General features: G+C 45.6%; 1 protein-coding gene across 1 annotated transcript in view; it reads right to left on the minus strand.

Moving 5' to 3' along the window:
* lrp8 (low density lipoprotein receptor-related protein 8, apolipoprotein e receptor) overlaps nt 1–16,184 on the minus strand; it is a 141,149-nt gene that overhangs the window by 52,041 nt on the left and 72,924 nt on the right. Inside the window, 1 exon segment of the mRNA XM_048253254.1 lies at nt 4,745–4,927. Within this exon segment, the coding sequence (XP_048109211.1) occupies nt 4,745–4,927 (183 nt within the window).

The following is a 16,184-nucleotide window of genomic DNA, read 5'->3' on the forward strand; positions in this document are numbered from 1 at the left end:
AGGTGCAGTCAATGGATGGCAGGCGACCTCAGGCATAAATCCCCAGCCCTTCAGACGAGCAGATTGGTTATTATGAGAAAACACAGTGGAGTGGAGTCCTCAACTTCTCCCTCTTCCACAGGCAAAAGTTAATGTTCCCGTGCCATTCAGGAAGTCCTTCAAACTTCACAAACTCAAGCCATGTACCAGTGCATCCACAATGCAGACACACCCGCTTACTAGTCCACTGAATTCACATTACAAGCCCTCATAGCCTTTGTCTCATACGATGAAGAAGTAAAGTGTAAAACCCACAGGCTCACAGCAAGACTGACATTAAAACACTGCACTTCTTAGCACTTAACACTTTTCAAAACTTGAACTCCCCAGAGCCCCCCCCCACCCCCTTAAACTGCACAAAGGTGTACAGGCGAGCAGTGCCGTGACCTTCAATCAGGCACAGCGTCCGCTAATACCGTAGCATTAGCCCGGTCCCTCATTACAATCTCCCCTCCATTACAGCGTCTCTCTCCCCCGTCATCATCTCCCAGCACCAGTCAACATCCCAGTCCCATCACAGCAGGTGGGCCGCATGAACGTTTAAAAAACACACGTTCACACACACACACACACACACACACACACACACACACACACACACACACACACACACTTCTGCGCGCATTCGAAGGCAGTAAACGTTTTACTCTGAGAACGCCACGCTCTGGAGAAGAACGAGTAGCGGCGCCCGGGCTGTGCATGTATAATTCAGCATACAGACACGGACAATTAGTAGTCGTAATTAATGTTAAAAGCTCATTCTGTGCCATTTTGGGCTGCCTCGGGGGAAAACGAGGGAGGAGGAGGTGGAGGAGAGGAAGAAGAGATGGAGGGAGAGATGGAGGACAAAGAGAGGATGGGTACGAAGAGAACAGAGTTCTACAAAGTGCTATTTGCAAATATGCATAATTCATAGCCTGTTCTTGTTGGCTAATGTGTTATTGAAGGTATTCAAGTTTTCTCAAGCAAACTGCTGCAAAATATGTGTGACGAAATAGATGGCTTTTTTTAAATGGTGCTGAGATCCATGTGTGTGTGTGTGTGTGTGTGTGTGTGTGTGTGTGCATGTGCGTGTGTCTGTCTCAGTGTGCTGGCGAAAGCCAGTGTGCATGTGTTGGCCTGAATTTGCTTCGGAGTATATGCTCTTGGACCCAGTAATACATCAACATACAGACAAACTATCACATATCCCATATTTATATTCATGCACTATTTGCAAATGTACAGCGCATTAATATTTATTTGTGACTGTATTCCGGTGCCCAATACCTTGCACAGAGAGAGTAAATTGCTTCTCTGCATTGGCAATTTCATGCCAGATATCTTCAGACATTGTTCACTGTTATTCTTTGCCACTCTCTCAAATCCCATTAGAAAACATACATGCTCCCCAACATCAGTTATCATATGCTGAATTATAGATCAGAAATCACGAGACCTGCAGGTTATTAGAACTGTACAGCTAAGATAATAGAACACACTAGCGGAGACATGAGGGGGGACATGAGGAAAGCCTCGCCAATCAATTACTTCTCAGAGTTGGGGTGATGTTAACGATCCTAATTTTCCAGTTCACTTCAGATGTGTACATCTGAGGGCATGATAGATGAGAATCACCACTGTCAATTCAGCGTAGGGCGAGTAAAAAAAAAGGAAAAAATCAAAACACAAGCCGGCTTGATGAAAAACATGGCGTGTGCGAGCCGTCACTGTATTCATCTATCATGATTATGATCTGCTGTTTGAGAGAGGGATTAACCCGTGCTGAAAGTGATGACAAATTAAGACGCGTTGACCCGGTTGTGTCAACATGGCGAAATCGCTCGGCGTGGGAGAGCCACTGCAAGTGAACAGAAAGACAGAGCGGCGGCTAACCAACACGCGGACAAACAGAAGTGATGTTGCCTGGCGCCCATCGACTGGAGAAACAATTGATCTCACAGCCCACCTGGTCCATTGATTCCACTTCAGAGAGGAACAACAGAACTGTGGCAGAAAAGAAAAGGAAGGCAACAGAGAGGAAAGAGAGAGAGGGAGAGAAAGAGAGAGGGAGAGAAAGAGAGAGGGAGAGAAAGAGAGAGGGAGAGAAAGAGAGAGAGGGAGAGAAAGAGAGAGAGAGAGAGAAAGAGAGAGAGGGAGAGAAAGAGAGAGGGAGAGAAAGAGAGAGGGAGAGAAAGAGAGAGAGGGAGAAAATCCCCCCAGTAATTATATATATTAAAAGCTGTTACCCATGAATTATGCAATTTATCGTACATTCATTGTTCTGGGACTGAGAGGGGGATCTAAGAGTGGTGAGGGAAAGTAGCATAAGCATTTCTCCTTTTTGAGAATACTATATACTGCTCCACACACACACACACACACAGATGGAGGAGCACCGTGTGAGAGTAATGGGCTCAGGCTCTTACGGCCAGCTATCTTTTGTCTGCTTTAAAGGGCCTGAATGGGTTGTGTTGGGGCTAGTGGTGATGACTGTGGAGGAGACAGAGAAGAGGTCCATTCACAGTGAAAGCAGAAGATACGAGACTCCCAAAATCCACTCCCTTCCAGCCAGACCGGCCCTTCCCAGGGAATTAAGAGGGGAGATTAGCCATTCATAATTAAGGAGGAATTAAGCATGAACTGCGCGGAGCGGGGGCCTGTACAGTGGGGGCAGGCAGAGTGCCATCTCACAGGGAATGAAGCAGCAGCAGTGCCGGGCGATGAGCCTACAGCCGAGCTGGACGCGACAGACACGGGGAAGAGTCGGGGAAAACATCGTCCGACGCAAAGACTCTGGAGGGTCTGAAGGTGAAACATCCTCTGCCCCCTTCCTAAGACCCTCATCTGCATATTTTGTGAACGTTGCAGTCCCTGTGTTACCCTAAAAAAAATGTCCATTAACCATTCATAAGAAAATAAAAGAGTGCTGTAACAGCTCATAATGGATTATTAGTAGCCAGTTATTGGATTAATGACATTTAAAATGGAATGGTACATGCAGCTCAATTGGTGGAGTGTAGCGCTCGTGATTCCAAGGTCATGTTTTCAATTCCCCAGGAATACAATCACTGATGATATTAATGCCCCAATAGCTCTGAGAACTGTTGCTATTTGGATTGGGTTTTAATTCAAGTGTTTGCTAGATGACTAAACATACAGTAGGCATGGTTACGTGTAAGGTTAACAGCAGTATAACAATGGGTTATATATGAAATGCTTACATACATACATACCCTGAATAAAATCCTGAACCCAGTATATGTAGACACATGAAAGACAAATATCAACAAAAGCAATATGTGCAAACAGTACACACTTGTGAATCATCCATTATGAGAGGATTGGTATTGATCACTACCCTGGGAATCCAGAGTTCTTGGGGATCAATAAAGTATCTATATATATCTATCTATCTGTTTACCTAGTTCTCGAGGGAACACAATATCAATTTGCTCAGCGAGTCACTCTGGCAATGAATAATGATTCACGTTACTTTTGCCCCTCGTATCGCGAGGAACCAATCACATCTGTGTATCTGATACAGGCGGGCCAGAGGCGATCTAAACAGATGACAGTCAGTGTTATCCAATTGCGTCGAAGTCCGGAATCAGTCAGTAAACATTGGTCGTACAGTGTTATCCAATTGCGTGCAGTGAGATTTTCAAATGCATGCTTGGTGCTGCCCCTCGAGTTGAGCCATTGCATTATTCGTGGCCAGACCCTTAATCTTTCGGATTTGGGTCTGGAATCTCCAAGCTAATTGATCACAGCAACAAGGAAAGTGGGCCAACTCGTTCAACTCTACAGTTTGCCTCGTGTTAGGGGTAAGGTCAGGGTCAGGATCAGGGTCAAGGTCAGAGTTCCCGGTGTTTTCCATTCTGGTCACACCCTTTCATTCCCCTTATTTTACAGTCCCAGAGAAGACAGAGGACTTTGTTATTAGTTCACAGAGTTGAGACCACATAAAGGGCAAGCATATGATACATAATTCCTCCTTAACCCACGAGGTGGTAAAATCAATAGACGTATAGGTCACATATCTATGGGTTTCAATCTAAAATCAATAGTGTTTTTATGAGTCTGATAGAAGCTGGAAGCACCAACTTTTTGCCAGTGAATGCTGCTTTCCTGCAAGACCCTATTGTGTAGTACGTGTGTGTGTGTGTGTGTGTGTGTGTGTGTGTGTGTGTGTGTGTGTGTGTGTGTGTGTGTGTGTGTGTGTGTGTGTGTGTGTGTGTGTGTGTGTGTGTGTCTGTGTCTGTGTCTGTGTGTTTATGTCTGTGTGTGTGTATAGGTGTACGCGTGTGATAACATGTGCGAAGTACAAAGAACTGGCCTACTTATGTGCAAGCAAAGAGAATTGTCTTACAGAGTGTCATTTAAACTGATCAAGGCTGCCGTATGTGACATAACATCTTAAAGTATTCTACACACAACTACTCACACATGCAAAAGATGCTAAAAATACAGTGGCCTCTTATTTCAAAGCAGGTCTTATTTATTTTTAACATGTCTGTCGCTTTTCCCTCCTCCTCCACATTGCATATTCTTTGCTCTCTAGATCTCTCTTTTCTTCTCTCTCTCTCTCTCCCATCTCTATCTATCCATCTGTCCATCCACCTGTCTACTCTATCTGCCTCTCTATCTTATCTCTCTGTTTCTCTCTATTTCTCTACATTTTCTATTTCTCTGAATGTATCTAGTTAATATTTTTTGTTCTCACCCCATCCAGCCTCCACACCGGTTTGGCCTGGTTTGTCTCGGCTCGGAGACCCACCTGCAGCACACTGCTCCTCGTCGGCGCCGTTCTCGCAGTCCCGCTCGCCGTCGCAGCGCCACGACAGAGACACGCACTTATTGCTAGCGCCGCCGCAGTCAAACTTCTCCGGCGGACATGTCTGACGACCTGCCGAGAGAGAGAGAGAGAGAAAGATAGAGAGAGAGAGAGAGAGAAAATGATGGGGAGAGAGGAGGACAAAGGCTTGTAAATGAAACAGCTCAGTAGGGGTTAACCTGGTACACAATGAGTGTGTTCACAATCAGCTGTTCACCAAAGCCACACACAGAAAGAAAGAGTCACCCACAAACATGGCACCTGTCACACACTGGACACAAGGGCAGACACACACAAACACGCATATAAAGCTGCACATACAAAAGCCCCACACATCAACTAAAAATCTCATTACTGCCCAGGAGACTGTTCTTGTTTTCAAACCAATGAGTTTCTTGATGAGTGTAGAAAAACAGATGCATATCTAGCCAACATTCAACTTAAAATACATACAGACACACACACGCATGCGAGCGCACACACACACACACACACACACACCCCTCCTCCCCTCCACCAAATCCATCTGAGCTGACTCAGGGGAACTTTAGCCCAGATTACATTCCATTCCATGTCAAATGCAACTCCATCAATTATGCATTTCCCACTGCCACTGGCAAGGGGCCCGCAAATCAATCGAGCCACAACGCTTTTGCTTTTTTTCCCCTCAAAAATATTTTTTTCTTCTTTCCTTTCTTTCACCCTCCCTCCATCCTCCTTTCATTTTCTTTCTCGGTGAAGTGTTATGAGCTTGCATGAGGAACTTCTCATTTCGTCGCTGCTTGGTGAGGGGTTTTTTGTGTGTGGTGTGTGTGTGTGTGTGTGTGTGTGTGTGTGTGTGTGTGTGTGTGTGGGGGTCTTTTCAACTCCTTGGCACATGGCAGCGTACGGAAGCACAAGCTTTTGTTGCCTTGAGTCTTTCCTACGCTCGATCTGCAGCATTAATTTTCACACGTCCTTATTATTAAGGCTGATTTATTTATTTATTTACCCCCTAGTCTGGAAGAATGGCTGTCGGGCAGAAATACAACCGGAGAAAAAAGGAGCCCTGCCTCACTATCTGTGGATGGCGTGGCAGCACAGGCGGCCATTGTTGCAGGAGGAAGATTGGATGCTTCTGTCGCCACTTCTCCTGGAGAACGCGGGGCCCTGGGGGAAGTGTGAATAGAGGTGTGGGTGGATGTTGGCCTGATAGGGTGGAGAATGGGATGGGGCTCATGCGCACACCATGTACAGAGAGGACAATACAGTAGATAGTAAGTGCACAAACAGTGTGTGTGTGTGTGTGTGTGTGTGTGTGTGTGTGTGTGTGTGTGTGTGTGTGTGTGTGTGTGTGTGTGTCTGTCTGTGTGTGTGTCTGTCTGTGTGTGTGTGTGTGTGTGTGTGTGTGAGAGATAGAGAGAGACAGAAAGTCTGTCTGTCTGTGTGTGTGTGTGTGTGTGTGTGTGTGTGTGTGTGTGTGTGTGTACAGCATTACATATGTACATATTGTAAGTGCAGGTGTGTATTGATGCTATCTGTGGGGTGTGTTGTGTGTTCTTGTCTTGTGTGCAGTACAGTAGGTGTGTCTGTCTGAGTGAGTTGAGACATTGTAGTCCCCTGGTGGAGGTACACCTTCGTATCTCCTCCTGCTCAACATGGCTGTCGTTTCCTCCTCCTCTACTCTACTCTACTCCTCCTCTCCTTTCATGCTTCATCCCTCCATCTTTACTTTCTTCTGCCATCTGGTTACACTATCTCCCTCCATTCTGATGTCGAACCATTTTCTTTAATTCTCTCTCAGCATAGCTACTATGGACCAGCTTCTCTGTACCACACACACACACACACACACACACACACACACACACACACACAAAGACACCTATTTTTTCCCCAAGTCAGTAAAACTAGCTGCCTTGCTTTTCTCCTTGAGGGTCAGGCAGGAGACAGTGCTGAATAGCTGGAGAGTGAGAGAAGCCCTGGTGCCTGGGCTGGGGTGGGGGAGAGGAGAGCCTGGGGTGCGGTGCCTGATAGCAGCAGTGACCAGACAACCAAGCAGCCAGATGGGCCACTTTCACAGCCATCAGCGAGAAAAGCCCAGCATCTGTCATCCTTCCAGTCAGTCTGAACCAGCACATACACATATACACACACACACTGCAGGTGCTGGGCCTTCACAAGTGTGTTTCGCTTGCCCGAACAGCACTGGGATTATCATATTTATCTAATAATGCAAATCAGCGCCATCGCTGAACTGATGAAATGTAGTTTAAAAGGAGGCGGAAATGAAATTTTCCAAAGATGCACACAGATAACGCTGAGGAGGAGTAATGATTACGCTTCCCCTTGGAGAGAAAAGAATTGCATTAGGAGGCGCCGCTTTGAATTATTTTACGTTATCAGAGTTCAGTGAAGTTTTATGTGCCGATGAGGGCAGTGAAACATAACTGTGTGTGTGTGTGTGTGTGTGTGTGTGTGTGTAGAGTCGTGCTTCTGGCTTGTTTATTCATCTGTTCCCATGGCACAAGTCTAAGCACAAATTTATGCTCATTATACAGTTATACCAGAGGGGCAAATTCGTTTCAATTTGTTTGACCATTGTAGGCTCAGAGAGAGAACTGCATCGTGGGACTCGACTACTTTACATCCTTCAATGACACCACAAAGAGCGGTGAAAACCAATGTGCTGTGTTAATACTGCTACTCCGCCATGAAGAAAAAGGTACTAGGTCCCGTGGCGGAGCTGCATGGTGTGACTGATCGGTGAAGCTATTCTGGTGACTTACATAATGGCAGTTAGGCTCTGTGGCGGAGCTGCAAGGTGGGGCTGATCGGTGAAGCTGTTCTAGTGATTTGCATAAAGGCAGCTAGGCTCTGTGGTGGAGCTGCATGGTGGGACTGATCGGTGAAGCTTTTCTGGTGACTAACACAAAGACAGCTAGGCTTTGTGGCGGAGCTGCATGGTGGGACTGATTGGTGAAGCTTTTCTGGTGACTAACACAAAGACAGCTAGGCTCTGTGGCGGAGCTGCATGGTGGGCTCCCTGAGGGAATCACATGCAGTCGTTTAGGCATTGTGATGGCAGTTGGAACAGGGAGAGGGCCGAGGGTTGGCAGGCTCTGAGTGTCACGGTGGACGCAGGCCCCTGCTCTGCCACCTCAGTGTTCTCCACAAGGGCTGCTGCACTGACAGCAGGCACATGGCCTGGCGCTCACACACAGACGCCTCCAATGCCAGAACACACACACACAGAGCTCTGACACACACACACACACCTCCAAGGCTCAAACACACACACACATTTTATAGTGGTGGAAAACACCAGTGGGGGAAAAAAAATCACTGCGGGTTGGAAAAGAAAGCTACTAGAGGTGGACATGATTCCTTCCTGTTAGTAAGCACTGAAACATACACACAAACACACATGCAGGCACACACACACACATAAACACACATGCTGGCACACACACACACAAACACACAGGCGGCCAGTACCCTAGAGCAGAGAAACAAGGTTATAAAAACCACAGCCTTTGCAAGAAGCATTCTTTGCCATCATCAGAACTATCATTACTATGAAAAAATGATACATCTATCTCCTTCTTCTCTCTCTCTCTCTCTCTCTCTCTCTCACACACACACACACACACACACACACACACTCGCACTTAAACAACTTGGACGTTCTCACTCTGTTGGGCTGGAATCAGCCCCATCACACGTGCCTTCATCCAAGCGATGTGTAAGGAATTAATAATTTATATCCTCTCACATCCCCAGTAGCCCCGACGTCAGAGAGCTGCCAACCAACCCAGCACCCCAGCCCTGCCTTAAAGACTTCTGGGGAGAACAGGACCCTTCCACCTTCCCCTGGTCATCAGCTCCAAACACAGACCCCTCTGGGTGAAGGACAGGGACGCTGGTGGTCGATGCTGAGGTAAGACATCTAAACAGATCTGCTACCGCGTGCATAAAAAGCGCAGGGCTATAAAAACTCCTAATAAGTGCTCGGCGGAGCATTGTAAGGCCCTAATAAATGCTGGCTTTATGGCTGACGTTCATCACGGGACGTGCAGACAGCGGAGTGGAGGGCCGGGGTGAGTCTCGGGGCGCTCTGGGAGCGCCAGCCTTCGTCTGGCCTCCGTGTCTCAGTGCCAGCCAGAGAGGTTATTTATACACATGGCTGTGTGTGTGTGTGTGTGTGTGTGTGTTTGAGAGAGAGAAAGGGAATTAATTACATCACAAATGTGTGCCTATTTGGGTGCTGTGCATCCGTGTGTGTTTGTGTGCGTGCATAACATGCATTACCCTACATACACGTATGTGTGTCTCTCGTGTGTTTGTGTAGAAATTAATTATGTCAAGAGTGTGTCTGTGCGCCTGTATTTTATGTTTGTCTAGGTCTGTGTGTGTTTGTGTGTGTGTGTGTGTGTGCATGTGTGTGTGTGTGAGAAAGAGAGAGAGAAAGAGAGAGAGAAAAAAGAGAGAGAGAGAGAGAGAGAGAGAGAGAGAGAGAGAGAGAGAGAGACGCTATGGCATTCATTGCACGTTCCTCTGGGGCGGCAGCCATGATAAGACTGGAGAGGCTGTCCGTACAGTATGCTAATGTCCTTGTGATTAACTGCCTGCCTAATTCCATTTTACCAAACGGGGGGAGGAGGAGGAGGAGGAGGAGGAGGTGGAGGAGGGAGCTGCATAGGAGAAACACGCCACATATCACGGCCTCCCCTTCCCCTCCATGCATTAAAAAACCACGGCGGACCTGATTGATTCGGATACCTCATAACCCATGAGGCTAATGTAAAGATAATCAATTTGTTGGCAAGGGCTTTCTAGGTACATTTTACATGTGTGTGTGTGGGGGGGTGATGGCAAAGCAATGAAGGATCTAACTCATCGTCATGGGACACTGTAACGACACTGACATCGGCGCATGTGTGATTACACTGCTGCGAATCATTACAGAGGGTAAGACCTACTGGGGGTGACTACGGCCTCACAGTGAGAAGTGATTATTCAGTAGGTCAGGTCAGGTGAGAATAACATGCATGGACAAGAAGTCAAAAGGTGGTGCAAAAACAAAGAAATCATGTGTGCAGGAGCATTTTTTATCAGCTAAAGAGCAATGAGTTGAAAAAGGTTATTAATACTCTTTATAAAATGTCAAGATTTCAAAGATTTCAATCATGGAATAAAAAAGTAATTAATGGGGAGAGTATTTGGGGTATTTGGATGGGTGACTTTTCCAGGCATTTTCCCATTATGAGAGCTTCCCTTTGATGTGGAGGCTGTCTCCTCATACGCCCACCTGTGCCTCTGGCACTCAGGTGGGGGAAAAAGTAATTCTTTGAAGTCCGCAGAGCTGCAGTGACCTGTTCTGGTCAGACACACAGACGTGGTCCACTCTAGTCTTCGGTCTGGTGCCTCCGGTCCAGTCTGGACATTGCAACAGCTTGACCTCCCCTCCACTCATCACCTGTGTCCATCTCCTGTCTGCTGTTCACCTGCTTCATCCAGTTCAGCTCAGCTTAGCTCTGCTCACCACCTTCATCACTGACCACCCACTCCTCTGTCTTTCCCCTGCCCTCCACACACACACACACACACACACACACACACACACACACACACACACACACACACACACACACACACACACACACACACACACACTGTCCAAGTCTAGCCCTCACTGAGCCTTGTCTTAAGTTCAGTTGATGAGGGTTTGAAAACCTTAAATTCCCTAGTTAACCTGAGGAGACCGCACTCTTTTCAAAAACTCTGCCTCACCTAACAAGAAACAAAGTTTTCAGAGCAGAGCAGTGTGTAGGCAAAAAAAAAACATGAAAATGGACCTGAACTGGGGTCAATAGCAATTTTCTGAGTAGGCTCACAGGGAGCTTTTATTTCTTAAAAAAAAAAACAACTTCTTATTCTTGGCAACATGCAATTGTTCCTAAGTGCTCAGCCAGACACATGCAATGATTCCTCTTCTGCATCATCTAGATCCACCTGAGACAATGACTCAGTAAGATACATGACCCACCATTTGGAGACAGACAAAAATGGATATAGAGTGAGTGAAGTGATGGGGGGAAAAGAGAGAGAGAGGAAAAAAATAGAGGTAGAGAAATAGAGAGAAACATAATTAACTGATAGTTCATTTAAGAGTGGTTGTGGTTGTTGATGCCCGCATCGAGGATTTGTGTGGTTATGTTGCTGATCGGATCATAGACGGCCACAGCATTGTGCATTGTCGCTGTCATGCAGTGTAATGTTACTGTAGGCTTGGTTGTTTAATGGCCACTGTGGAAATCTCATACCTACAGTACAAAGAACCTAACAACTTACTGTATGTATCTGAAATTAAGGAGGAGTTTGCTCACCCTCAGGTGTCTGCTCAATAGCATCTCTTCAGTTATGTGTCAGATAATGTGATGGTCATAAATGGAGGATCGTCTCAGAATGACAATAATTAGAGGGACGCTAGGGCCAGAGTGGTGAGGTAAACGTGATATCTACGAGCCCCATAAACTTTTATCACACCAGGAGTCTGGGCAGTAAAGTTAGGGGCCAGAGTGGTCATTCACTATCAATAAAACACAAGCAACTGGACATGGCAGAGCAGGATATCACAGCACACTGAAGAGACGAGAACGGAGAGAGAGAAGAGAAGAAAGACGAGGGAAAGAAATGTCTCTTTCCTTTCCTTTCTCCTCTCTCTGTTCCCTCTATTATGTATACTGCGACTGAAATACCAATAGCATTGGCCATGTGAAGTTGTGAGGCTTTTAACTGTGAATTAGACATTTAAAAGGCTTTTAAGATGCCACTGAAAGGAATTGCACAAACAAAAAACAAATGCATGACAGGCACCGTGGAGTGCACAAAAGAATAAGGGAACAATGAAGGCATCATTAAACAGACGAGACAGTGTTGATGGAGCACAATGTTATCATTTTAACCATCACATAATCAGCATGAACTTCAAGACGGAATAACAAGGAGTATGAGAAAGCAAACGAATATAAAGGACAGCTGAGGTGGAAGGGAGAATACATGGTGATGGAAAATAACATGCAAATAATGAGGGGGGCGGACAAAAAGACAAGATAAATCTTTAGGCTGAAAATCTAATTGAGAAATTGATTTCTGTTAAGGAAGACAGGTTCCCACATTATGCTTTGCTTTGTATACTGGAGATGGTGAAGGACCAAATAACATGGGGAGGGAGAAAGCAAACAAAGACAAATGTGTGTGTGTGTGTGTGTGTGTGTGTGTGTGTGTGTGTGTGTGTGAGTGAGAGAGAGAGAGAAGTAGAAAGGGAGAGAGGGAGGGGGATGGAGAAAGAGAGAGGAAAGAAGAGAGTTGCTGATAGCATAGCAAATGGAAGACAAATGATAGAGATCTACTCTAGTCTACAAGAGGATGAGAGAGAGAACATTAACCAGTCAGCAGTAAGCCATATACAGAGAGAGAGCAAAAGAAACGGACATGTCAAATAAGAGGGGAGAGGGGGAGAGAAAGAGAGCGAGAGAGAGAGATAGAGATTGAGACAGTGAGACAGACAGACAGAAAGATAGCATTTCTCAAGTCTGTAGAGGGGTGTGTGGGGAGCCTACGGCAAGTGTGTCCTCAGACAATGAGGTGAAATCCCACAAATACTCCAGTAAGTCACAGCAGCCTGTACAAGACGCACTGCTTCATTAGCCAACGTTAACACAACCTCACCACCCCAGCCCACCCTCCCAACACACACACAAACACGCACACACAATCATAAATCTGCCCAGAAGCAGGACGGGGAGCACACTGACATTTGTTTACCCGCGGGGGTAAGACACGAGTGAGAGAGAGAGAGAGTGAGAGAGACGCAGACAGAGAGAAAGAGAGAAAAAAAGAGAAGAGAGAGGGATAGAAAAGGTTGAGGTCAGATTCAGGTCACCGTCAGAGGAATATCAATGAGGGGGAATCTGGAATTGGGTATGGGGAATTGGGGCTTCTATTCACCTGAGGGCTGGCCTACTGACACACTCAGATATGTACACACACACACACACACACAGACACACACACACACATGAACAGTCAGACAAACAAGCCCTCCAGAGACCCATCCAAAATGCTTCTCACACACACACACACACACACACACAGACGCTATGATATCCAGGGCACACACATGACAGGAATCCTATACTGTGCCAGTCAATAGGCTACGCTATGCCTTAATTACACTTTGTCTTGACTTCCTGCACGTCTCCATAGGTTTGCCATGGCGAGCCATCGTGACGTTGGCCGTGAATGTAATTGTGCTAAAATCCTTTTTTCCCCCCATTTCAAACCCAAGCTGCTTTAGTTAACATGGCATACTTATAACAGACAGGGAATGTGGTTGCAAATATGTATGTGATGGCAGCAGCACAATTACTTCCACCTAATGCCTCATTTAATGGCATGAAACCAACAATTTTTCTAACTGTTTAATTATGCAGACACTGCCTGCAGATGTACTCAAAATCTACGTTGAATATGGCTATAACTGATTTAATTTGAATGATTAAAAGGAAAACACACTTATTAAATGTTTTAACCATCTAAATGAGAGTGTTATGAAATGCAAATGCTACATTAAAATGCAGCACAGGCATATGAACAACGGTCACCCTTTTGTGCAAATAGTTAATTTGGAGTCAGAACAGCCAGTTCCATTGCCTTTCATTTTTCGGTAACACTTTACTTGACGGGTGAGTTCATAACACATTCATAGCAGCTGTCATAAACTGCACATAAAGCATTCATGACTGTTTCATGAGACATGACTCAACATTCATACCAAACCTTTCATGAATGTGGAAGACAGAACGACGAGAACTTGTCAAAATAAAAGTCCAACATTGTATTTGTGTAACCTGGATACCATTAATTTAATCTCTCCAGCCTTTGCAAATATTTCATGAATATCTTATGAAGTCTACATCGAATGGCACTTTACCATACAAGTTGTGAAGTATTCGTAATCACTGAGTTTAACACTGGGAGATGAACTAGCCTACATTCAGCTGACCCGTAAAGTTGGACATTCCCAGTAGCAAAAGATGAGAAATCATCTGCAAAGGTTACATCATAAAACAAATACATTTTATGAAACAAAAATTATTTTTTTGACCATGTTCTGTCTTTTTGGCACTGGAGTAGCCCATTAACTCAGATGTGACGTGATCAGGTAAGAGGTTTGGACCAAAAACGGCAATGCTGCTTTGCGACTTTGGACTTTTATTTTGACAAGTTCTCGTCGTTCTGTCTTCCACATTCATGAAAGGTTTGGTATGAATGTTGAGTCATGTCTCATGAACAGTCATGAATGCTTTATGTGCAGTTTATGACAGCTGCTATGAATGTGTTATGAACTCACCCGTCAAGTAAAGTGTTACCCATTTTTCTTTCTACATTCTCAACCAACTAGACCAGGCATTCTATATGGATTATTTATCAATCATCATTATGTTGCTTTCTCTACTACTTTGTGATTACTTTTACCTGAGTTACCCTGCACAATGTTTTAATATCATTTCTGCAGTCTATCAAGAGAAGGCAATGGTTAATATGGCCACACATATGTTGAGTGATATTCAGCAGGATGTTTTTAAACCTTGTGACAAGTCCGCAGAGCCAACCCAAAAATAAAATACAATAAAAAATACCAACCTTACCATGCCTTAAACTAAGAAACCAGTATGACGTCAGGAAGGGAAATGCTAAAACTGACCTTTTAAAGTCATTCAGAAAGCCCCATGTAGTAAGGATTCATATCATGTGACAGTGTAAATCATTAATTCGTTATGACAAGTCTGCAGGTGGTTTCACCGGTTGCCTTCATCTCCTGCTTGTAAACAGATGATCGGACCTCATTAATGTCCAGCCCCCATCACTCATCCTCACAGTGGACCAGACCGACAGACAGACGGACGGACGGACAGACACCTCCCAAACTCTCGGCCACCCGGAAAAGCCCCATGAGGCCCCGGCAGCCATCTTGTCGACTATAAAAGACTCCAGTTAGGCGAGCCGCTTAGGTTTCAGCTCAGTGGAGGACTGACTTACTCATTAGACAGACAGGATGAAGAAGGAAGGAAGCTTCACCGGCCAGCGCCCTCAGACTAGCACACTGGGCCTTCGTACACCACCGGTGGGTATGACTGGAGCTCAAACCTGATGTTATACTCACAACTGATAGGATTGCTATGCAAAATAACACAAATATAAAGCACTCTCCATTATTATGTTCAATTAATGTTATATTTATCGCTAAGCTTCCCTCAAACCTTTAATTAAAGTTTCCAATATTTCTGGATTTTTATCAGAGTAGTGCAGTCCTGATGTAGCCCTTAGAACACGTGAGGACCCAACAAGAAATAGCCAGGTGTTGGTCTCTCAGGTCGCCGAGATTGGTTAAAGGCATTTTCCCAGCATGTTTCGTTGTTGTTGCTTGCCCACCCATATGCAAGGAGATTGGGCAATCCGGCGTGTTTTCATGAGTGCCTGCACCCCCTGTGCGCACAGCACACTCACTCACTCTCACACACACATACACATACATACACACACACACACACACACACACACACACACACACACACACACGGCCGAGCAGAATGAGAATCCCCGTGGCCCTGTTTATCTGCGCCGTGTGCGTTCCCAAGAAGGAAAGTGGAGCGTGAAGCACCAGACGGGAGAGAGAGAGAGGGGAGAGGAGCTGCCTTTGCCACTGAGACAAAGAAAAAGAGAGAACAGAGAGAAAGAGAGAGAGAGAGAGAGACAGAGAGAGACAGAGGGCACACATGAGAGAGCACCTCTTCTGAATGGGTTCTAAAAATAAGAGAGAAGACAAACTGTCTGTAAAGTCAGTATGTGTGTGTGTGTGTGTGTGTGTGTGTGTGTGTGTGTGTGTGTGTATTTGCGTGTCTGTGTTTGTGTGTCCTTCTGGTGAATCCTGCTTGATGCTTCTACAGCTAGAGTAATCTGAGAACACAAACGTCTGATTGATTTTCATAGCGTGCCTTGTCTCGCACATTCAATTAAAATGGAAGAGGTGGGGTGAGGGGGGCGATAGAGGCGAGCTGTGATTTGATATTGACTAATTTGTCCCAATCCCCCCATCCTGTGATATCTTAATGCTGGAGTTAAGCCCCGCTGTCTCCTCTTTGAAGATCTTTTAGAGGGCAGCCTGACATGCAACTTGCAGCGTATTTAACAAGGATGAGCAGCTATCTCTTCTTTTTTGAACCCCCGCTAATTTGTTACATGTGTTTGTGAAGCGCTTTCACAACCACCCCCCCATCCACCC

This window comes from Alosa alosa, chromosome 9 (assembly GCF_017589495.1).
Source record: "Alosa alosa isolate M-15738 ecotype Scorff River chromosome 9, AALO_Geno_1.1, whole genome shotgun sequence".
Classification (NCBI taxonomy): domain Eukaryota; kingdom Metazoa; phylum Chordata; class Actinopteri; order Clupeiformes; family Clupeidae; genus Alosa; species Alosa alosa.